This window comes from Artemia sp. Qi Xiang Cuo, chromosome 6 (genome assembly GCF_049724085.1).
Source record: "Artemia sp. Qi Xiang Cuo chromosome 6, ASM4972408v1, whole genome shotgun sequence".
Lineage (NCBI taxonomy): Eukaryota > Metazoa > Arthropoda > Branchiopoda > Anostraca > Artemiidae > Artemia > Artemia sp. Qi Xiang Cuo.
Genome location: NC_142799.1, coordinates 66,474,421 through 66,500,752, shown reverse-complemented (window position 1 = coordinate 66,500,752; position 26,332 = coordinate 66,474,421). Strand labels below are relative to the sequence as shown.

General features: G+C 36.1%; 1 protein-coding gene across 2 annotated transcripts in view; it reads right to left on the bottom strand.

Moving 5' to 3' along the window:
- LOC148951525 (metastasis-associated protein MTA3-like) overlaps positions 1-25,625 on the bottom strand; it is a 156,215-nt gene extending 130,590 nt beyond the window's left edge. For both annotated transcript variants that reach the window (XM_089090311.1, XM_089090313.1), the window contains exon 1: positions 25,576-25,625. In XM_089090311.1, coding sequence (XP_088946437.1) covers positions 25,576-25,609 — 34 coding nt within the window. In that variant the 5' untranslated portion in view covers positions 25,610-25,625. The remainder of the gene's footprint in view (positions 1-25,575) is intronic.
- Between the last annotated feature and the right edge of the window lie 707 nt (positions 25,626-26,332).

The window sequence follows — 26,332 nt, the reverse complement described above, 5'->3', positions numbered from 1 at the left end:
AAGGGGGGTTTGCATCATGTATATTCACAGTCCTTGTTGGTATTTCATGTGCCTCGTCTGCGGGTGTAGCTTCTAGAAGCTCACTCAATAGATTTCCCATTAACTGGTCGAAAGAGTTCTGAAAAAGAAACTTGTAGGTAGAAATGACACTAACAAGGGGGGGCACAAGTAGTAACCTATTACACAGTATGAACCGTACATTCAACCGTGCTTTTTCACCGGTGCTTGCGTAATTTGTCTTATCTCTAGCATGTACAAGAATGTGCAGCATAGCTTCACGTGGACATTGCAAAAAAGTTGGCAACCTATAGAGTGGTCAAACATGTTTTGAGAGTATGGTTGTTTGTTTTTTTTTTATCGAAAACTAGAGATTGTCAAATTGCGTTATCCACTGTTCCATTTCTTTGAATTATGTGCTATCAAGAGCGGTTTCTGATTTTTTTTTGTACAATTGCCTTTAGCCAAGAATAGTTTGATATGAATGTGTCGGTAGATAGCATTTGCGAATTGGATCCTACAGTCAGAATTGTTTGATTGACATTTGCAAAAAAGGGATAAGGGATTGTATTTAGTTTAAATAATGCTAGGAGGAATTGAGTTTTGTGGGTGGTGTGAAAAATGGTACTTATTCAATATCCTGGTAAACATACGACTAGAAATGCTTCAGCATAAATAGGGGTATTGCGTCTTTCTGAACTTTCTGGGGAAGAGGGTGGAGGTAAGTATTTAGTTTAAATAATGCTAGGAGGAATTGAGTTTTGTGGGTTGGGTGAAAAATGGTACTTATTCAATATCCTGGTAAACATAGGACTAGAAATGCTTCAGCATAAATAGGGGTATTGCATCTTTTTGAAATTTCCGGAGAACGGAGTGGAAGCAAGTATTTAGTTTAAATAGTAATAGGAAGAATTGAGTTTTGTGGATGGGATGAAAATAGTACTTATTCAATGTCCTGGTAAAAGTACGAATAGAAATGATTCAGCGTAAATAAGGGTATTGCGTCTTTCTGAACTTTCTGGGGAGGGGAATGGAAGCAAGTATTTACTATAAATAATGCTAGGAGGAATTGAGTTTTATGGATGGGGTGAAAAATGGTACTTATTCAATATCCTGGTAAACATACGAATAGAAATGCTTCAGCATAAATAGGGGTATTGCGTCTTTCTGAACTTTCTGGGGAGGGGGGTGGAGGTAAGTATTTAGCTTAAATAATGCTAGGAGGAATTGAGTTTTGCGGGTGGTGTGAAAAATGGTACTTATTCAATATCCTGGTAAACATACGACTAGAAATGCTTCAGCATAAATAGTCGTAGACCAACTAGTAAATATTTATCGGGGTTTTATTTTTTCTGTTCAACTATTTTCAGTGTAAGCCAATATAATTACCTCATTCTTTTATTCTAACTTAACTTGTAGGAATAGGACTTCTAGAATAAGGATTCATTCTCTGGACTAAATCAGTTTATTCATGTGTAATGGTGAACAAAAAACTATTAATTCTCCGTATTCTTCTTCTTCTTCATATCTAGCTAAACGTTGCGCTGTGTTTGTCACACCAACTAGTAAATATTTATCGGGCTTTTATTTTTTCTGTTTAATTATTTTCAGTGTAAGCCAATATAATGCTAGGGGGTAAATTAAGTTTTGAGGGAGGTAAAAATAGTAGCTATTTAGTACCCGATAAACAGGTGACATGAAAAGGTTCATTCGAAATAGTCTATTGCTAATGATACCTCCTCGACAGATATTTTTTTATTTTTTTTATAGCTATTAGCCAAACGTTGCTCTGTGTTTGTCAAGCCAACTAGTAAATATTTATCGGGGTTTTATTTTTTGTTCAACTATATTCAGTGTAAGCCAATATAATTACCTCATTCTTTGATTCTAACTTAACTTGTAGGAATAGGACTTCTAGACAAAGGATTCATTCCCTCGACTAAATGAGTTTACTCATGTATAATGGTGAACAAAGACTATTAATTCTCCGTATTCTTCTTCTTATTCTTATCTAGCTAAACGTTGCGCTGTGTTTGTCGCACCAACTAGTAAATAATTATCGGGATTTTATTTTTTCCGTTCAATTATTTTCAGTGTAGGCCAATATAAAGCTAGGGGGTAAATTAAGTTTTGAGGGGGGTAAAAATGGTAGTTATTTAGTACCCGGTAAACATGTGACTTGAAATGGTTCATTAGAAATAGGTTATTGCTAATGATACCTCCTCGACAGATCTTTTTTTATTTTTTTTATAGCTATTAGTCAAACATTTCTCTTTGTTTGTGATACCAACTGGTAAATATTTATCTGGTTGTTATTTTTTCTGTTCGACTATATTTAGTGTTAGTCTATATAATTACCTCTTTCTTTGATTCTAATTTAACTTGTAGGAATAGGACTTCTAGAATAAGGATTCATTCCCTCGACTAAATCAGTTTATTCATGTATAATGGTGAACAAAAGACTATTAATTCTCCGTATTCTTCTTCTTCTTCATATCTAGCTAAACGTTGCGCTGTGTTTGTCACACCAACTAGTAAATATTTATCAGGCTTTTATTTTTTCCGTTCAATTATTTTCAGTGTAACCCAATATAATGCTAGGGGGATAAATTAAATTTTGAGGGGGGTAAAAATGGTAGTTATTTCGTACCCGGTAAACATATGACTTGAAATGCTTCATCAGAAATAGGTTATTGCTAATGATACCTCCTCGACAGATATTTTTTATTTATTTTTTTATAGCTATTAGCCAAACATTTCTCAGTGTTTGTCACACCAACTATTAAATATTTATCGGGGTTTTATTTTTTCTGTTCAATTATTTTCAGGGTAAGCCAATATAATTACCTCATTCTTTTATTCTAACTTAACTTGTAGAAATAGGACTTCTAGAGTATGGATTCATTCCCTCGACTAAATCAGTTTAATCATGTATAATGGTGAACAAAATACTAATAATTCTCCGTATTTTTCTTCTTCTTATCTAGCTAAACGTTGCGCTGAGTTTGTCACACCAACTAGTAAATATTTATCGGGCTTTTATTTTTTCCGTTCAATTATTTTCAGTGTAAGGCAATATAATGCTAGGGGGTAAATTAAGTATTGAGGGGGGTAAAAATGTTAGCTATTTAGTACCCGGTAAAGATATGACTTGAAATGCTTCATTAGAAATATGCTATTGTTAATGATACCTCCTCGACAGATATTTTTTTATTTTTTTATAGCTATTAGCCAAACGTTGCTCTTTGTTTCTCAAACCAACTAGTAAATATTTAGTGGGGTTTTATTTTTTTCTGTTCAATTATGTGCAGGGTAAGCCAATATAATGCTGGGGGGTAAAGTAAGTTTTGAGGGGGATAAAAATGGTAGCTATTTAGTACCCGGTAAACATGTGACTTGAAATGCTTCATTAGAAATAGGTTATTGCTAAGGATACCTCCTCGACCGATATTTTTATGGCTCTAACAATTGTACTCTATGCTTGACCAGAGACACGATGCGGCTTTCCCTCTATTACATACATCATATATCGGATAGATAGGGATGCCATGGCGGGGGCGGGGAACGCCGCGGAGGGCCGCTACGATGGAGTGGAGGGGGAAATTAAATAGTGGAACTTGTGAGGAAATTGCTCTGCCTTGCACACACACAGACACATTGTTACTTACTTACAATTTTTTCATGATTTCTTGAATGAAATTTCTGCATTGTGTATACAAGAGGTGGCTTCAAGAAAGAGTTTGTTACCTATTAACAATTTCTTTATAATTTCTTGATTGAAATTTCCGTATCGTGTATCCAATAGGTAAAAGCAATAAAGAGTTTATTACTTACTTGCGATTTTATTGTGATTTCTTGAATTAAATATCTTTATTTTGTCCAGGAATCGAATTCAACAAAGTAATTGTTACTTACTTACAATTTGTTCATAATTTAATGAAATGAATAGAACTACTCTAAAGAATAAAGACGGGTTAAGCTTAAAGATATTTATTGCTTAAACGTATTAACAGATTTTTTTTTTGAAAAAAAAACACATATTTACATAAAAATAGTACTTAGAGTTCACTCTTAAACATCCAGAAACGATGGTCCCATGATATAGAAAAGTTTTTACCATGTCTTATGGATTTATCACGATCAGGTATGTCCTTAGGTATCCACTGTGCGAAGAACCTAACCTCGTCTTCAGGACGGTGATAACCTCCTTCAAATTTAGGACACTTAAACTCTTCTAGATTGAAAAGTGGAATCCTAGGGTCACACTTTTGAATTAAAACTTTATCTGTAGGTACATTACCCTTTACGTAGAGTGCTTCAACCCCGAAAAAGCTGCAAATTGCACTGACTTCCTCCTGAACATTTCTCAGTTCCTGATCACTATTATTAAGTGGTGTAATCACTCTATCGTAGAATCCCAGTCTGTTTATATGACGTAATGTAGTACTCCACAAGCTTTTATCATACTCAAACATGTTATAGTTCACTATCCAATGATAACAGTCAATTTCTTCGAGTTCCATTGACAATAATAAAAATGCACATTCAAATATAACACCACAAGATGATTTTTTTCAAACCGATAAATTCTGTGTCATACAGTCCTATCATCTTGGAAGCTATTAATGTAGTTGTTAAGTAGAGACATACTTCATCAAACTTTTATACCTTCGCTCAAGGTTGAATGGAATTATGGCTAGGGGGATGACTCCTAAAACCATCTGAATTCATTGTGGGGAGGAGTCATAAAACCATTAAAAGTCATTGCGGGGAGGAGTCATAGAATTCTCGGTATCTATTGCATGCAAATGAAGTCTGGAAATTAAAATTTTTTTATAATATATGTATTGTGTATTCATGAGTTGAATTTAAGAAAGAGTTTGCTACTTACTTACTATTTTTTCATAATAACAAATCCGACAATGGATGATGATAAACCCCAGCGGCGTTCCCCGCTCCCGCCACACCCGTGGCGGGGCGGGGAACGCCGCGGGGGCTATCACCATCAATTGTCGGATTTGTCCCCCCGGCGGCCCCCGCGGCGTTCCCCGCCCCCGCCACGGCGCCCCTATCTATACAATATATGATGTATGTAAATTCCTTTTCTTACAACTCCGATGTTTTAATAGACATTCTAAACGTTCGATAGGCTAGCTTACTCTAAAAATAATGAACACATAGCAATGTAATGCATAATATATTTTTAATGAAATAATGTCATGTAGAATATTAATACAAAAAATATATGTTATTATACATTATTAATATCAGTGAACAACTTTGGACATTTTGAATCTGTTCCATAAAATGCTTCAACATGTTCTCTCTTGATACTATAGCTATTGTCTTCTCTTAGTTCGTAATCATTAGAATAATCATTATTCCATTTTGACTCATACACAATTTTTATAGGTGTGTCATCGACAGGCTCAATATCCTTTTCATATTTGGTATTATTTGATTTATTGACTGTTTGAATAATGGCAGTAACGTTTGCTGGTACTTTGCTTTTCATCGATTCATCTTTATACTCCTTAGTGATATTTTCTGCCAATGCCCTTTTTATTTTTCTAGCAATTTCACTGTCTATTATCAAACTATTTTTACACAGGTAACAGTTCCGGCACGTAGACAAGATATGGTTTATGATATTAGTAGAAGAGTAGGCCTTTCTTTTCGTCTTTGCTTTCATTTGAGTGCTAATACCCGAAAGCTGACGATATGGTTTAACACTGGGTAACATGTTACCAGAAACACTAATAAGAAGATGCTCCTCTTAATCAACTATTATTTTTATATTGGCATTCTCTTTGAGTGCGATCATCTCCGGAGATTTCAATCTCGTATATCCACCATCATAAGAGTTGATTTTTTTTGGTACTCCAAAGAAATTCAATTCTTTACTGTCATGACATTGCACGCATACGTTTCCGATAGTGCTACCACTTGTACTTATTTCATAGTTTAAATACTTCTCCATGTCAGCATTCAATGCTACAATAACACTATCATGTGAACACACTTTCTTAAAATGCTTCATCTTCACTTTTTCGAGATATTAACTATGTGTTTATCGTTCCACTCTGCAAAAATACTGATTTAATACATACAATAAACTAGGTAGTGTCGATAACCGGCCATAGAGTAATAGTGGGAAAGCCGCATCGTGTCTCTGGGCAAGCATAGAGTACAATTGTTAGAACCATAAAAATATCTGTCGATGAGGTATCATTAGCAATAACCTATTTCTAATGAAGCATTTCAAGGCACCTGTTTACCGGGTACTAAATAACTACCATTTTTACCCCCCTCAAAACTTAATTTACCCCCTAGCATTATATTGGCTTACACTGAAAATAATTGAACAGAAAAAATAAAAGCCCGGTAAATATTTACTAGTTAGAGTGACAAACACAGCAAAATGTAGAGGGAGATATGAAGAAGAAGAAGAATAATAATAATCTACTTTAATTTGCTCTATATTTCGCATCAGTAACTTTATTTCGTAAAGAGGAGTAATCTTTCTTCTGGATGTACTATCTATACAACTGAAAATACAATCGAAGAAAGAGGTAGTTACTTTAGAGCAAGCTGAAAATAATTGAACAGAAAAAATAAAACCCAGATAAATATTTACTAGTTGGTGTGACAAACACAGAGCAACGTTTGGCTCATAGCTAAAAAAGCAGAAAAAAATATCTGTCGAGGAGGTATCATTAGCAATAACCTATTTCTAATGAAGCATTTCAAGTCACATGTTTACCGGGTACTAAACAACTACCATTTTTATCCCCCTTAAAACTTAATTCTCCCTCTAACACTATGTTGCCTTACACTGAAAATAATTGAACGGAATAAATAAAAGCCCGATGAATATTTACTAGTTAGTGTGACAAACACAGCGAATCGTATAGGTAGATAAGAAGAAGAAGAATATAGAGAATCAATAGTCTTTTGTTCATCATTATATATGAAGAAACTGATTTAGTCGAGAGAATGAATCCTTTTTCTAGAAGTCCTATTCCAACATGTTAAGTTAGAATGAAAGAATGAGGTAATATTATTGGCTTACACTGAAAATAATTGAACAAAAAAAATAAAACCCCGATAAATATTTACTAGTTGGTGTGACAAACACAGAGCAACGTTTGGCTCATAGCTAAAAAAGCAGAAAAAAATATCTGTCGAGGAGGTATCATTAGCAATAACCTATTTCGAATGAACCATTTCAAGTCACATGTTTACCGGGTACTAAATAACTACCATTTTTAACCTCCTCAAAACTTAATTTACCCCCTAGCTTTATATTGGCTTACACTGAAAATAACTGAACGGAAAAAATGAAAGCCCGATAAATATTTACTAGTTGGTGTGACAAACACAGCGAAACGTTTAGCTAGATAAGAAGAAGAAGAAGAATACGGAGAATTAAGTCTTTTGTTCACCATTATACACGAATAAACTGATTTAGTCGAGGGAATGACTCCTTATTCTAGAAGTCCTATTCTTAAATGTTAAGCTAGAATAAAAGAATGAGGTAATTATATTTGCTTAAACTGAAAGTAATTCAACGAAAAAAATAAAACCCCGATAAATATTTATTAGTTGGTGTGACAAACACAGAGCAACGTTTGGCTAATAGCTATAAAAAATATCTGTCGAGGAGGTATCATTAGCAATAACCTATTTCTAATGAAGCATTTCAAGTCACTTGTTTACTAGGTACTAAATTACTACCATTTTTACCCCCCTCAAAACTTAATTTAGCCCCCAGCATTATATTGGCTTACACTGAAAATAATTGAACGGAAAAAATAAAAGCCCGATAAATATTTACTAGTTGGTGTGACAAACACAGCGCAACGTTTAGCTAGATACCAAATAGAAGAAGAATACGGAGAATTAATAGTCTTTTGTTCACCATTATACATGAATAAACTGATTTAGTCGAGGGAATGAATCCTTATTCTAGAAGTCCTATTCCTACAAGTTAAGTTGGAATAAAAGAATGAGGTAATTATATTGGCTTACACTGAAAATAATTGAACACAAAAAATAAAACCCCGATAAATATTTACTAGTTGGTGTGACAAACACAGAGCAACGTTTAGCTAATAGCTATAAAAAAAAAAAAAAAATTATCTGTCGAGGAGGTATCCTTAGCAATAACCTATTTCTAATGAAGCATTTCAAGTCACATCTTTACCGGGTACTAAATAGCTACCATTTTTACCCCCCTCAAAACTTAATTTCCCCCCTAGTACTATATTGGCTTACAATGAAAATAATTGAACGGAAAAAATAAAAGCCCGATAAATATTTACTAGTTGGTGTGACAAACACAGCGCAACGTTTAGCTGGATAAAAAGAAGAAGAATACGGATAATTAATAGTCTTTTGTTCACCATTATACATGAATAAAATGATTTAGTCGAGGGAATGAATCCTCATTCTAGAAGTCCTATTTCTGCAGGTTATGTTAGAATAAAAGAATGAGGTAATTATATTGGCTGACACTGAAAATGATTGAACAGAAAAAATAAAACCCCGATAAATATTTACTAGTTGGTCTACCCCTATTTATGCTGAAGAATTTCTAGTCGTATGTTTACCAGGATATTGAATAAGTACCATTTTTACACCACCCACAAAACTCAATTCCTCCTAGCATTATTTAAACTAAAAACTTACCTCCACCCCCCTCCCCAGAAAGTTCAGAAAGACGCAATACCTCTATTTATGCTGAAGCATTTCTAGTCGTATATTTACCAGGATATTGAAAAAGTACCATTTTTCACACCACCCACAAAACTCAATTCCGCCTAGCATTATTTAAACTAAATACTTGCCTCCATTCCCCCTCCCCAGAAAGTTGAGAAAGACGCAATACCCCTATTTATGCTGAAGCATTTCTAGTCATACTTTTACTAGGCTACTAAATAACTACCATTTTCATCCCATCCTCAACACTCAATTCCTCATAACAGTATTTTAACTAAATACTTGCCCTCGTTCCCTTCCCCGAAAATTTCAGAAAGACACAATACCCTTATTTAGGCGTAAGCATTTCTAGTCTTATGTTTACCAGGATCTTGAATAAGTACCATTTTTCACCCCACCCACAAAACTCAATTCCTCCTAGCATTTTTTAAACTAAAATACTTACCTCCACCCCCCTCCCCAGAAAGTTCAGAAAGAAGGAATACCCCTATTTATGCAGTAGCACTTCTAGTCGTATGTTTACCAGGATATATAATAAGTGCCATTTTTCACACCACCCACAAAACTCAATTCCTCCTAGCATTATTTTAACTAAATACAATCCCTTATCCCTTTTTTGCAAATGTCAATCAAACAATTCTGATTGTAGCATCCAATTCGCAAATGCTATCTACCAACACATTCATATCAAACTATTCTTGGCTAAAGGCAATTGTCCAAAAAAAATCAGAAACCGCTCTTGATAGCATATAATTCAAAGAAATGGAACAGTGGATAACGCAATTTGACAATCTCTAGTTTTCGATTTAAAAAAAAACAAAACAAACAACCATACTCTCAAAACATGTTTGACCACTCTATAGGTTGCCAACTTTTTTGCAATGTCCACGTCAAGCTATTCTGCACATTCTTGTACATGCTAGAGATAAGACAAATTACGCAAGCACCGGTGAAAAAGCACGGTTGAATGTACGGTTCATACTGTGCAATAGGTTACTACTGACACAGATGACTCACTCTCCCAAAAGCTAGCGAGAAAGCGCTTTAAAGTCTGAAAAACAACCTTATTTTAGAGTCTTTTAAAACTAGGGGGAGGGGCATGGACCTTTAACATTCTAGTGAATAGAAATTAGTGATAAAAATTAGCGAAAAGATAACATTATTAGGTTGGAAAAATAGCGAGAAATGGCATTGTTAGGCTAAGAAATTAGCTCTAGAAAAAGAATAGAACGCATTATTTTTCTAGATATCTTTTGGTACGATGATGGGCTTTAGAATTAAGGGGAGGGGGTATGGAACCTGAAGCTTCAATATTCTAGTGAATAGAAATTAGTGATAAGAATTATCGAAAAAAACCCTTGCAATACTTTTAATGTCTCTGAGATACAAAAAATTAGCTATATTATCTCGAAAAATGATGAAAAAACAGCCTTATTTTAGCTGTTTCTGAGGGGTCTGAGTCTTAAAATTAGGGGGGATGGGGGTAAGGACCTTTAATAAACTAGCATAAAGCTCCTTCAGAACCTGAAAGAGGCGAAACTATTAATCCAGAACTACCGAAATGCCTGGAAAACTTTTAATGTCTTCGACATGTAAAAATAGTGAAAAATACCTGTAGTAGGCAGAGAATATAAAACACATTATTATAAGCTTGATAACCAATTATTTCGATCAAAGCATGTAAAGAATGTCGATCAAAGCATGTAAAGAATGGATTATTCTCAGAACTATTTCTCCAATGTTAGCCTGAACAAAAATATACATTAGCTAGAAAAAATCGCTAAGTTTTTGTTTATCACGCCAACAAATATCCTTACATCTTCAGATTCTGTCAACATTTGGACGTGGGGCCTGAACGGTCCTGGTGACGCATAATGCTCTGCGACGTTAGGACCCTGCATTCCGTGACTTGTGCAGCCATGCCAGCGACGTAGCGGGTTTGTGTAGCCGGGGCAGCAAGTTGACCAGACAGCATGGAAGCTCGATGAGTTGGAGTTTGGGCAGGCAGCGTGGCAGCTCAATGGCTGGGAGTTTGGGCTGGCAGTGTGGCAGCTCGATGGCTGGGAGCTTGGGTAGTAGGTGCGGACCAGGATGGGGTAGCTATCTCCAAGCGTTGTAAGGGAGTTGGGTCGGTGGCCCTAGCCCTCTTGTTGGGTGGGGGGAGAGCTGAAAACTTCTATAAAAGAAGAGAGGATTTAGTATAAAATAGCGATCGCTTCTACAGAATTTATTGGAAATATATGGCTTCGACGGCCCCTCTTGAGTCTAACTCAATCCCTTCTAAAAACCTTCTACAATAGTCACAGAAAACAGGATTTCTTGCTTCTTGCCTTTTTCTTGCTATAAATATTTAAACACGTCCGTCATTGTCCAGAAACTCTCTTCAGCTTTTTCAGCTTCAGCTTCAGCTTTTATTTAAAAATATGCTTTTAATCATCTAGGCGGTCAATAAAAATAAATCTGGTGCTGCGCTCTTGAAATAACCGGTTTTTTCATTTTCTCTACTCTCCTCCCTCTCCTGCTTTACATACAGCTATCTTAGGCTTCTTAACCGATGCAACCGATGTTTTCTCATTTTCTTAACTCTCCTCCCTCTTCTGCTTTATATAGAGCTATCTTAGGCTTTTAAAAATGCTATTATTCATCTAAAGAGCGGATAAATAGGTCCCTCCTCCTTTTTCAAGAAAGCAAAAAAGTAAAATTTGCGAAGAAAAGGCTAGGCTTATAAATCAAACGTCATTATTATACAACATGTGAGAAATAAACCCTGACAATCAGTTGTCTGTAGCCTTAGGATAGAAATAAATGTTCCTATTTACATTTAGAAAAAAAAACATAAAATTTAAAGCAAAAAAGAGCTAAGGTGTATTTAAAGCTTAAAAAACTACCATTATTCCTCTAGGGCCAAAAGGTGTGTCAAATCCAGGTCAATAATTTAAAATCTAGATCTCAAAATAGCCAGCCCTCCTTTCCAGGAAAGCAAAACTAGAATTTTATGTAAAAATTATAATTAAAAGCTAACCAAAAACTAAACTTCAGAGTTGCATGTAGGAAAGGCTACATTATTTTTCTTGTCAAAAGGGGGTACATGTTTCCATAATGAATCCATCCCCTTACATTTCACATGAAGAAACAGTTTGTTTCACCTTATATAGCACCTGCTAGAAGCAAATCTTGAACCCAGGCACAGTCCCCCCCCCCAAAAAAAAAAACACTGACTACTCAAAATGGAAGCAATTACATTTTCCATATGCAAATATTTATCATAACTAACACCACCTTAATTCAGTGTAAAAAAAATGTCTTTAATTTGACCAGAAAAAGCATCTTTTTTGTGAAACCATTTTGCTTGGTTAATCAGACAATAAGCTTGATCTGACTATGTAATTGAGTAACACAGGATGTGTATATGACGGGTGCCAATAATTGCTCCTATATACCTGTTTACGGAAATGTTTAAGCCAGCTTGAGCTATTAGCGGTTATTAAGGGTTAACGTAAAAAAGGGGAAACATATTAATGCCAAAAGTCAAAGATTTGACACATGTTAATTTACTCTTTAGCTAGGATACAGAAAGATCCACTGAAAATGTAAAAACGGGAAAATTGTACATGTTAGGCGAAAAGGAATTACTTCCTTTGAAAAGTTACATAGTTAACGGACGAGGGAGGGGGACTGGGTTTTTACACGGTAAAAAGGGGCTATTTTATGCTTTAAAACGAGTATAAACAAAGCGCTGTGGAGTTTTTTTGGGAAGGGGGGTATAGGAAATACTAGAGAAAGTGACTTACTTCTTGATATGATCGAGACATATTCGCTTTTTTACTAGACTTCTAGCACGTTTGAGAATCAAATCAATACACACAGGGATCTTCTATTCTCGATGGAACACCAGGATTCTGGGAATCTGGTGTCACGTGACGAAACAGGGCGGGAATCTTGCCAGCTGACCGCATTGTACAGGTGCAAGGGGTTAAGAGCTCCACTTCTCTGACTTCCAGAAATCCCATGCTAATCTGCTATCTGAATTTCAGAATCAATGGAGGGGGTACTACTTTAATTATATATTGATATAAACCAAGCACACTTTTTAAGTACCTGCTTTGTGATATACTATGGAAACCGTCACAATTTTTTTCTCAGAATCATTTCAGGGAGCCAACATCAGATAGGATAGCCTTTATAAATAATGAATTTCAATTCAAGGATTATGCATTTTCCCTTGGTACAGACGATAACCATCGAGTTCCAAGTGGAAAAAGGGGATGTCACATACATGTTTCTATTAACACCCAATCTGAGGCATTCATACTTTCACACAAAATATTGTAGTTTAGCATATTCACTACTGATTGGCACCAGTTTTGGAATGTAATTATATATAAAAAAAAAGTTTTTTTAACTGAAAGTAAGGAGCGACATTAAAACTTAAAACGAACAGAAATTATTCCGTATATGAAAGAGAGTGTCCCCTCCTCAAATCCTCGCTCTTTACGCTAAAATTTTTTATTGTTTAAAAAAATAAAGTTGTGAGACAGAGTCAAACTTTAGCGTAAAGAGCGAGGTGTTGAGGAGGCGACCGCCCCTTTCATATACGGAATAATTTCTGTTCGTTTTAAGTTTTAATTACTGTCAGTTTAAAAAAAACTTGTTATTTTTAATTTAATTTCTGAACGTTTTTGAATTAATTCAGCTTTTATTTCGGCTCACCGTACATGAATAATTAAAACGAAATTTCCATATTCATTTTACTTTTTTTAAGGCTAAATGGCTGTCTTGAAATTTTGTTCTGACATAACTTACGAATTAACTTACGTAAGGAACTTCTATATTCGTATATTTTTATTACGTATATTAGGGAGTTCGCCCCCCCCCCTAACCAATACCTCACTCTTTACGATAAAGTTTGAATTTTGTTCGAATCACAAATCCCTGAATATCAAAGACCGGTTTTTTAGAATAGAAGGCTCTTTTGAAAGTACTAAAAAAATTAGCGTAAAGAGCGAGGTATTGACTAGGCGGGGAACCCCCTCATATACATAATAATTTCTGTCCATTTAGGTTTTAATGTTGCTCCTTACTTTCAGCTGAAAAAAAACATGTTTTTTTATTTAATTTCTGATCGTTTTTTAAATAATACTGGGAAATCCGGCGCCCCCTTCATAGAAATGTCCCTTCCCCCAAGGAAACATCCCCCATCCTCCGACCCCCCCCCACCTCCATTGTCTTTTTTATGTTTTAATGATCACTACTCAATTAGTATCTTCTTTAAGATATCAAAAGATGCCAATTAATGTACCAAGACAGGTTAGAATTCAAGATTGCAGTATAGGCATTTTGTATATTAGCCATGTAGCATAAGTGCTTAAGGGAAATAGTCTCCTCACTCAGTGGCTGGCAATCAAATAAGACATGCTGGATTGTCTCACCAGTTGAGAAGCAGACATGGTATAGATGGGAAGGATGTAGCTTCCGATTAAATAACAAACTACTGAAAAGAAGGGCACCTGATTACAGATGGTAATAAAGCAATGTATGTAATCATAGGCAGCAGAATAGCACTACCTAAGTAAAGAACAATGTTGGCACAATGTATTATATATCTGTTTCTTTCTTTCCTCATTTTAAACCAGGGCACTTCGTATCGAAGGAGTTGTTGTAGAAACTTTGAAAAGGGCTCATTCGATTGGAAACTGGAAGGGCTAGTGCCCGTTTTAATAGACAAAAGTGATTGGAGGACAACTAACCCCCCTCTCATACCCACCATTTCCCCAAACACATCAAATCAAAATTTTGAGATAGCCATTTTGTTCAACATAGTTAAAAGTTCTGGAAATTAGGTCATTGAGGATGACACCCTCCCTACAGCCCTCAGGGCAAGGGCTGTAAGTTATGCCCTGGAGGCATATAAGGTTTTTATAGAAAGCGTGGTCGTAGAAACTTCAAAAAGGGCTGAGTAGATTGGAAATTGAAAGGGATAGTGCCCTTTTTAATACTAGAAAGTGATTGGAAGGTAACTAGCCCCCCCTCTCACACCCACCATTTCCCCAAACATGGCCAATCAATATTTTGAGATAGCCATTTTGTTCAATGTAGGCTAGTTCAAAGTTCTGGAAATTAGGTCTTTGAGGATGATAAACCCCTCAGAGCCCTCAGGGCAAGGGTTGTAAGTTATGCCCTGGGGGCATATAATGTTTTTATAGAAAGCATAGTCTTGGAAACTTCAAGAAGGGCTCATTTGATTGGAAATAGAAAGGGCTAGTGCCCTTTATAATAGTTGAAAGTGATTGGAAGGCAACTAACCCCCCTCTCACGCCCACGCTTTCCCCAAACACATCCAATCACACTTTTCAGATAGCCCTTTTGTTCAACGTAGTTGAAAGTTTTGGAAATTAGGTCTTTGAGGATGACAACCCCCCCCCCTCACACCCTTGAGGGCAAGTCTTGTAAGTTATGCCCTGGGGGCATATAAGGTTTTTATAGTGTTGTTGTACAAACTTCAAAAAGAGCTAAGTCAATTGGAAATTGAAAGGGCTAGTGCCTTTTTTAATAGTCGAAAGTGATTGGACGGCAACTAACTCCCCGCTTACGCCCACAAACACATCCAGTCAAAATTTGGAGATGGCCATTTTTTCAATGTAGTTGAAAATCCTAGAAATTATGCCTTTGAGAATGACGACCCCCCTACAGTCATCGGGGCAAGTTATGCCCTGTGGGCATATAAGGTTTTTATCCAAAGCGTTGTTGTAGAAACTTCAAAAAGGGCTCACTCGATTGTAAATAGAGAGGGCTAGTGCCCTTTTTAATAGTCAGAAGTGACTGGAAGGCAACTAACCCTCCTCTTACGCCCAATTAGGTCTTTGAGGATGAGACCCCCCCCCCACAGCCCTCAGGGCAAGGGTTGTAAGTTATGTCCTGGGGTTATGTAAGGTTTTTTTATCGAAAGTTCTGTTGTAGAAAGTTCAAAAAGGGCTCATTTGATTAGAAATTGATAGGGCTAGTGCCCTTTTTAATAGTCGAAAGTGACTGGAAGGCAACTAACCCCCCTCTCACGCCCACCATTTCCTCAAACATATTCAATCGAAATTCTGAAAATTTTGTCAAAAGCAGTTGGAGGGCAAATGCCCCCCCAAGCATATCATTTCCCCAAATACTTCTGACTAACATTTTGATATAGCCATTTTGTTGAACATAGTTAAGGGTCTGGAAATTATGTCTTTGAGCATGACAGCCCCCACAGCCTTCAGGGCTAAGGTTGTAAGTTATGCCATGGGGGCATATAAGGTTTTTTTATAGAAAGTGTTGTCATAATAACTTCAAAAAGAGCTCACTCAATTGGAAATTGAGCGGGCTATTGCCCTTTTCAATACTTGAAAGTAATTGGAGGAAAGAATCCCCCCCATGCCTATCATTTCCCCAAACATTTACAATCAACATTTTGAGATGGCCATTTTGTTCAACGTAGTTGAAAGGTCTAGAAATTCTGTCTTTGATAATCACAACCCTCCTTCCATAACCCCCAGAACAAGGGTTGTAAGTTATGCCCTTTGGGCACATAAGGTTCTTATAGAAAGTTTTGTTGTAGAAGTTTTAAAAAGGGCTGATTAATTGGAAATTGAGAGGACTAATGCCTTTTTTATAAGTCAAAAGTGATCAGAGGGCCAATGCCCCCCCCCCCCACGGCCATCATTTCCTGAAACACTTCCAATCAAAATTTTAAGATAGCCATTTTGTTCAACGTATTTGAAAGGTCTGGAAATTACGTCTTTAAGGATAACAAATCCCCCCAGCCCTCAGGGCAAGGCTTGTAAGTTATGCCCTGGGGGCATATAAGGTTTCTATAGAAAGCATGGTCATATAAACTTCAGAGGGGGCTCATTAGATTGGTAATCAGACGCTCTAGTGCTCTTTTTCAGAGCCAAAGTGATCTGAGAGCAGCTACCCCCCCCCCCCTCCACACAAATACGTTATATTGTCCCAAAATGTATCTAATAGAAATTTTGAGATAGCCATTCTATTAAAAATAGTCTAAATATCATATAAGAAGTCTTTTGGAGTTTAAAAAAAACAGAGATTAGGGGCAAGGGTTGTAAGTTATGCCCAGGGGGTATTTAAGGTTTTTATGAAAGGGATTGTTGTTTAACTTAAGGAGAGGCTCAGTCTTTTTCCCTGAAAGACTATGTCAATATAAAACTAACAGAAATTAATTAAAAAAAACTTTTTCCACAAAAGAAGTTTTACAAAAAAAAGTAAAGAACTCCATTAAACCAAAAATTAACAAAAATAAAATTAAATAATCTACCAAGCATACAACTACCATAAATTAGTATCAATAAATAAATGAAACCCAAAACAAACAGAAATTAAAATAAATAACAGACTTAAACTCAAAACGAATAGAAATTGACGTGAGTTGGGTTCTAAACCCCTATGCTTTCTAAAAGCCAGAATATAATTTGTACTTTACTGAAAAAAATTCTTTTCAATGTTTTCATTTTTATCACTTTAAGAAATCTTAGTCAACTTTAAGAATTAAACTGACAAGGCACATTTGTTTCAGTAAATTCATTTGAATTTTTTTCTATTATGGTACCATAATTACCCAACAGCTCATAGATGTAATTTTTCATGTGAAATTCATCCAACATCAAGAGCATATTTCAGCATCCATCATACTGGGACAGAAATCTGGAACTCAATTCTAGCTAGAAACTGGGATCAATCTGATAAACATTTGTTTCAAAGGTAACTTAAAAATTATCTGAAACTCAAATCTGTGGGGCAATAGTTAAAATTTTTTGTAGTGTTTTAGTGTCTATAAGTGTTTTGTTTTGATAAGTTAGATTAAGGCTGCTTTAATTTTTGTATTGTATAAATGGCAGTGCTTAAGTATACCACTAGGTATGTGCACTTGTTTTTTTTCAAATTGTAGACTATTTACATTTGTGTTTCAATAAAAATGTTCTAATCCTAATAGTCGACACTGTCTTAGATTATACTTCTTTGTTTGAGGCTACTCATTACTTAGATTTTACCAAGTCAGAGCTATTGTATACTGTTAAATGCAATCATAGGATATATTCTGCTATTTTAAATCATTTTACTTGATTCAAGTATTCCTAGTTTATATTTATATGTTTGAGACAGTCTATAGTCTACCTTTCTTGGATCAAAACTGTTATTGACAATTCCTTGATGTTTAAGGTAATATATCAGCCTTTGCTATATTTATTTGACATGATTTCTTTCTGTTTTTGTAAGAAATTTTCCTGGAGGCTATGATTTGCAATTTATCAATACGTTTCAAAGTTATTAGTAGTCTAGATAATGGGGCTGTGTACATTCTAGGTTTCTCTTATTGACTTACTGTATAACATGAGTATGAACTATCACCATATAGGCACATTTCTTTCTTGAATCTCCTGTTTTGATCTTTCCACTTATTTTCTAAATTACTTTAAAACTTTATAGGATAGGCTATTTGATAGAGCACACAAACATTAAAAAAATAATCTTTCTTTGCAATAATCTAATCTTTGCATTATTGTGCCAACATCTACTGAGTAGCTACTCTACAGAAAATCAAAAAAAAAAAAAAAATAGCTGGTACACTCATTTCCTATAAGGTACATAAATAGCACACAAACTTACTTCTTAATCACAGAAATAATTACTAATAGGCCTATAACCCTAACAACAATAATAAGAGTAATAAGTAATCAACTAATTACAATAATAAAGAAACTTACAATAAATTATGATGTGACAATACTCAGTAGATGTTGGCACAATAATGCAAAGATTAGATTACTGCAAAATACTTAGAACTTTGACTATTTCCAACTACTTTGCAGATGCAACTAATTGTAACTGTGTCTAATTAAGGCTATGACTATTTGCAAGTGCAACTAATTATGACAATAAATAGTTCCAACTGTGCTGGGGACTACTTGCTACTGCAACTACAATTATTTGTGACTGCAACCACTACTACTAGTCTGATTTTTACTGATACACCTAATATTAAAGTAAATCTAAAGAGTTTCAGCACATTCATGTTGCCAAAAAGGCTTATTTGCAATAATCAAAATATCCTATATGCATCCAGGTTGTCAAAAGGTCATATTATATTGATCTCAGGAATAGCTATGGGTATTAATTTGAAACTTTGCCAAGAGAAATCTTATACTAAATTAAAAAACACAACATAGATCCAGGTTGAAGAATCAGCATATCTACAGTATCTCAAGGACAGTTAAGGATTATTCAGATGAAACTATTAGAGAATACATAACTAGGCAAAGTAAATGCATGAAGCACATTGGAAAGTACTAACAATTAGCTTTGAAGAGACAGGCACATACTGAATGTGTTGCATCTTCCTTCCTATACAAGTTGTGACTTCCTTCACAGATTAGTGTGAAGATTTAGTTGGATCTGGTTGTTCAGACATCTTTAGATTTACAAGGTCAAGTACACCTGTCACTTTTGCATCTATTTTCATACTATTAATGTGATTTCAACAGCAACCTTCTTGGCTTGCAACATCTTTGTTGCTGCTAGTCTCTTGGGAATGGTTCCGATTTTTTCTGGCCCTGAAGGCAGCTGTGGGACCTGGGCTGCTACAAGTGTTTCTGGTACTGCTGGTGCAGTCCTCTGCTATTGCATTATACTGGATAGGATTAGGAATTTCATCATTCAAATATGTACTTGGCAATAAGGAATCAAGTTGCTGCTCAAATCTTTTCCAAAAAAGCATCAGCTCACTAGTAGATTTGCCCATTATCCAATTTCCTAATAAACAAGCAAGAGGGTGATTTATTTTGCTTCAAAATGATCCCTTTTGTCATTTTGAGCTTTCATCTAACTTGAACCAAACTGTATATCTGGGTGATAGTTACCAGCTATCCTCTTGTCCTCTACTATTTTTGAGTTAAGTTTCTCCTTCTGTGTTGGTATGAAAGATTTAAGTTTGTGCCTTATGAGCAGTTCAGCTAGTGATGCTACACCATCAACAGGAGTTTTTCTGTGCTGTGGAAGAGCTAAATACAGGTCCGTTTGTGTTCAAGTACGTTGGTCACCAGTCTATCAACAATCTGGACTGATTAAAGTTCATGGTAAATGTTCAGTGGGCCATATAATTTAATGAGACTGAACTTGAAAACATCATTTTGATGCCTTTTTATGCTCATTTGATTCTGAGTACCTACTGAGTCACCTTCTCAGTAGGGGCCCTCTCCCAGCCACTCAGCACATCCCCAGGTGGTAGACAGGGAAACGTCCTTAAGATATGTAGGGTACCTCCCATAAAGGGAGGCATGAACCAAAGGGGGGACCTAGCCCCTGGGGCCATAAAGACAGGTGGAGGAGGAAGAAGGCCCATTTGATGCACACTGAGCAGGGCCCACTGGCATGTGGACATATTCTGTTAGTTGTAAACCTTCTTCCAGCAATGGGTTAAATTGTATGGTACTGTAGGATACCATTGTGGGAGGATCCTCTTCAGGAGGAAACTACAAAATATGGGCAGAAGATCCAGATTTGAACAATGGCCTCTGCATGTTGGGTATGCAGTGGTATGCTCTGAAAAACCTCTCAGGGTTTGGCGTCCCTGCCTGCAGAGCTTGAGAGTGGTAGGTACTGCAAGGTGCCAACTCCTGTCCCTATTGGGGTTACCACCACCTTTGCTGAGGTTAAGTATGAGGTCTTAAGACCGCTCCTTATCTGATGAGGCAAAGTCTGTCTTAGGAGTTCTTTTGTCTTCTGTTTGGGCCAACTACCCATCTAGCTTAAGTTTTCAAACAGAAAAAACAACCTTGGATCAGACTTCCTTCCAGTAGATGACCAAATGCATGAACCAAGACAATTATTATGGATATGTTTACTATTACTCACTGCAATGTATGTGATCTCTGATCCAATTTGGATCACTTACAGCACATGTTGAATGAGGTCTCCCCTTCTGTCATGTGTGTATTGAAGGCCAACCTGAATTCTAGCATCATTGATAGTGAGGTCAGTATTCCTGGTTATACTCTGCTCAGGCTGGATTGCAAAAACCCAAGAAGCTCATCTTTTGGTGGAGGTGGTGTTGCTATGTACCTTAAAAATAACATCCTTTTTTGGCACTTTCAATTCCTAGTAATAAGGAGGTCTTTGGGTTAAAGTAAATCTATCAAACAAATTATTTGTTATTGGTACAGTCTATAACCCACCAAAGATGAAAACCACCAAACATCTCAAAGATTGCTAGGAATTTGTGAAGTAAAAGTTCCCTAAATCAGGTATAATAATCCAAGGAGACTTCAACATTCATAATGGCCACTGGATGAAAAATTGTATGACTGATGTGGAGGGCTTAGCTCTGCTAGACCTGAGTCTTGCTTACAGCATAGAACAATTTGTTGAATTGTACACTTACATCAGCCTTCATGGATCATCCAGATTTGATCTCTTCTTAACTGATCATTTGGAGTCCTGTAGTGTTGAAAGTTATGCTTTTGCCAGCGATCATGTGGCATTTATAGCTCATGGAAATCTCAAAATACTTCCACCTGTAAAGCACAAAAGTTTCACCTTGAGAAAAGCCATGGTTCAATGCTGGTTGTAGAAAGACAATCAGGGCCAGAAAGATGGCTCACAAGAAATGGTATTCAACTGAATCCAATGAGGACCCGTCTGCTTTTATTAGCACTTGAAACAAGTCTGTTAAAGCTGTATGTCAAGCTAGAGCCGATTACAAGCACAAGTTTGTAGACAAACTGAAAAATACCCCTGTAAAGCAGTGGTGGAGGATCATCAAAGAAGCCCTACCATCATCTAAGTTGACATCAATTCCCTTGCTTCATGTTGAAGGGATAATGATCCAGTCAGGCCAGGCAAAGACAGATGCTCTTGCATAGGCCTTTTCAAAGGTCTCTCAACTTGATGAGGATGGAGTCTTCCTCCCCCTTTTCCACCACAAACAAATGCAAAAATCACCAGCATTAACATAACTATTAGGAAGGTGCTCAGAACACTAAGCCAGCTGGATGTCACCAAAGCTTCAGGACCTGACAATATTCCCAATCTTATCCTCAAAAGATTTGGCCCTGAACTTGTCAGTCCTCTTGACTCTCTCCATAGAAAATGCTTTGCAGCAGGATTATCCCTGAAAGCCTGGAAAACTGCTCATGTGGTCCCTGTTCCAAAGGTGGAGTCTGACCTTACAAATGTAGGATCATATTGTCCAATAAGTCTCCTGTCCTGTGTAGGAAAAGTTCATGAAAGCATCATTAATAAGACCCTTTACCAATACCTTGAGTCACATTTGTTGTTGGCAGACATGCAATACAATTTTTGCAGAAAACAGTCTACATTAGACTGTCTGATTGCACAGTATCAAGAGTGGGTTGAGCTCCTTTCTCAGGCACACAATATTTGCCTTCTCTCCTTTGACATTGCAAAAGCCTTTGATCATGTATGGCATGAGGGACTTCTTTGTAAACTGAAAGCCATAGGAATTCATGGTTGACTATTTGACAGGCTTGCTGACTTTCTTTGTCAACAATCATTGCAAGTTGTCCTTGATGGCTTCATATCAAAAGAACACCCAGTTTTATCAGGAGTACCACAGGGAAGTATTCTTGGGCCAACTTTTTTCTTGGTGTTAAACAATCTAAGGGACAACCTTGTGAAAAAACCTCACCACTTTGCAGATGACACAACAACAAAAACATCAATCACAAAAGACAATGATCCCAGTGAACGCTGCAAGGAGCTTCAGACTAACCTGGAGGAAATTTAGGCATGGGCAGATGCATGGCTCATAAGTTTTAACACATTGAAAAGAAAAGAGCTCCTAATTTCAAAGACATGTAATATGAGGGCTCATCCTGATTTCATCTTCAAAGGAGAGGTAATAATGTGTGTTGATACACTGTGCATACTTGGATTTAATTTCTCTTTGGATCTGTCATGGACTGAGCATCTCAGTAAAATTAGATCCTCTTGCAACAAGAAGTTAGGAGTTATCCTAAGATGCAAAAGTATTCTCCCTGATGGTTCTATTCTGCCACTTTTCAATTTGTGCATCAGACCTGTCATGGAATATGTATGTCCTCTCTTTGCTGGTGCACCAAAAAGCCACATTGCTCCACTCCAACATATTCAAAATAGAGCAGTGCATGCAGCAAACTCTGGCAACAAAAAAGCTAAAACCCTACAGCTGATCCAGGAATGTTTTGATGTGGTGTCCATTTTGGTTTTCTATAATTACTTATATAACCCTCCATCAGAGGAGCTATCAAAGCTTGTTCCTGATAAAGCAAAGCCCTTTGTGATCAACTCACAAGAGTACAGCTTGTCAGGACTACCTTGAGCAGGGTACTCCCTGCCAAGAATAACTGAAAACAAGTTTCACCCAGCAATCAGTTGCCACATGGAATAGATTGCCAGCAGAGGTAATCCCAGAATATCCTTCCCTTGATGCATTCAAGAGAAGGTATAACAAGTACCTTAGTGTTAGAAAATGAGGTTACTACCAGGATTAGCAGCAAATCATCATCTGTGATGGAGCTATGAAATTTTTAATAGAAAAAAATGCTCTTTCATAATTCCTAAAAAATACCTTTGGGACCCCTTTAAGGGCTCAAGATGCAATTTGCAACAGAAGCAACCATTGTATTATGAAAGGGCACAAAAAAGGCATCAAATGATGTTTTCACTTTCATCCTACCTAAGTTATAGTACCACCTAGAAATTTACCCAAATACATAGCCCAAATTGTATAACCTATTTTATAGGCCTGTGTGATTTTCTGTTTCTTGCTCTCTTTTGGCATTGATTCAGTTTAAGGGTACAAGAGTGGTGCATAGCAAAATGCATGTGAGTTATATAATTTGGGCTAAGCTATATGTTTACACATTAGGGGAGTTGGGTATAAAGAATAGTGGAATTGCTTCAAAAATGTGTTAGCTATAATTTTTCTGCATATTATGAAGTTTTCTCAGCATGTTTTCTTCTCAATATCCCCAATTCAAGGCTTATACTGATAGGTAATTGTGAAGCAAGATTCCTAGGCTACTGTGAAGGAAAAGTAATAACTAGGCTAGGCTACAAAAGAGCAGGAGCCTACTCCTATTTCAGCTTCCTTTTCAAATAATATTTGGTAAATTTCTACCAAATCATATTATTGACTTACACATAAAGTGAATATGCCACTTGATGCCTTTTCTTATGCTGATTACAAATATAGTAATCATTCCTATCGGAAATGAATTTCAGCCCCCCCTATATATGCCAATTCAGGGTATATATTTCTAGACTCTAACCTATGGTGTATTCACTTTATTCCTAACTCAATAATATGATTTGGTAGAAATTTACCTAATATTCTTCCTTGCCATAATGACTGCAATATACCCACTAATAAAGCTAGGTTGGTAAAGTTCTACCAAATCATATTATTGAGTTAGGACTAAAGTGAATACACCATTCAATGCCTTTTTTTATGCTGATTATGAATATAATAATCATTTCTATCAGAAATGAGTTTCAGCCCCCCCCCCCTAAATATACCAAAACTAACCCAACCTAACCTAACCTTTAATGGACAAATATAGGGGGGGCGGCGTACATTAGTTTACAATATAAATTAATTCTAAGCTTTTAATACGCATAAAAAAGGCACCAAAGGGTGTATTCACTTTAGTCCGGTAAAATTCTACTTTAGCTACTTTTGGCTATCTTGGGAAGGGGTTAGGTTAGGAAAATGAGACTTTCAGGGATGAGTCTACAGGCTAAAGTATGCCCAAGGAAGGTATTTTGAAGTAACTATCTCTACTCCTTCTCTCTCTAGAGGGTCATGAAATTTGCCTACATGACAGGTCTATACCCATTGAAATTTTGACAAAACAACATTTTACCTTAATTTTCAGTTATCAGTTTCTTATTCTCTGGCTTTAGCTCTGAAAATGCAATTTCAGTTATTTGAGCAGAATTTTAAGACATATAAATAGTTTATTTCCAAAATTTAGGAAATGCATTTGCATATCTTTAAAACCTTATAAATCGGGATTGAGCAATGTTGTGAAGCTGAAAACAATTTTGTTGTGCTTCATTTGAGCAGAAGATTTATTTTTCAAGGTTTCACTTTTATACCACACAAATTTTTAAAGGTCATTAAAGGTCAGGACCCTCTAGAGGGAGAAGGAGTGGAGGTAGGTACTTCAAAATATCTTCCCAGGACATACTTTAGCCTGTAGACCCATCCCTGAAGGTTTCATTTTCTTAACCTAACCCCTTTCCAAGATAGTCAAAAGTAGCTGAAGTAGAATTTTACCTTTAGTCCTAACTCAATAATATGATTTGGTAGAACTTTACCACTAGGTCTATAGGCTATACAAAACCATAAACCTAAGAACAACCTGGAGTAGGCTAACAAATTTTTTACTGTAGGCTATTATACCTAGAAGATTTCTATTTAACATATTTTTGGGATTTTAGCCATTTTAATCTATGTTTTTCAGAGCTTTTTTAAACATTCTAGGGCTACACCTATATCAGATGACAGGCTACTAGGAAAGGAGAACATAATTATCATGACAGGGAACATTGTATTTGGAAAGTTTTGACTGGAGAATGCACTGGTACTACTCTTTAGTTATTATGGTATTTCATTCATATAAGGAATCTGCCAGTAGGCTATATTTATTAGGAACAGTTGCATTTATAGACAAGGAGTATATGTATTTGAGTCCTAAAAGTTAAATCTTGATTCAGGGTAGACATATGTAGCCTTTTAGCAAACTTTCTAGGAAGCAACAATCTACTAATAAAGTATACGCTTAAAATACTAGTTCATTAAGATTATACAACCTCCTAAATTGTATGTAGTAGACGGGCGGGACATTTTTAATCTGAGCACGTTTTCGTATTTTAAATTTTGAAAAATATAAATGAAGAAGAATAATTTTGCGGTTGTTTTTACACATCGCAATCATAAATACTGCATTCCATAACTTATCCGACTACTTATCCACTTATCAAACTCATCATGTGCTTATATCAAAAGTTTGTGGTAACGAACTGTAAGTACGGATTGACTCGGGTCAATAGTAGTCGAAACTCTAGAATACGGAATTTTGATACCAATAGATACATCAAAAGAATCGGATTCTTATGCTGATTTCAAATATATAAGTTTCATCATATTTAGTCTTACCCATCAAAATTCACGTGCTTGAGAAATTTGCATTATGTTCAAATAAGGGGAAACACCTATTAAAAGCAACAGAATTTTAATGAAAATCACACCATCAGATTCAGCGTATCAGAGAACCCTACTGAAGAGGTTTCAAGCTCCTATCTCCAAAATCTGGAATTTGTATTTTTTGCCAGAAGAAAGATCATGGATGCGTAATTATTATTTTTTTTTTTATGTTTCCACAGGGTTGATCATATCGACCCAGTGGTTCTAGAATATCGCGAGATGGCTCATTCGAAAGGAAGTTAAAAGTTCTAGTTCCCTTTTTAAGTGACCCAAAATTAGAGGGCAACTAGACCCCCTCCCATGCTCATTGTTTTCCCAAAGTCACCGGATCAAAATTTTGAGATAGCCATTTTGTTCAGGATA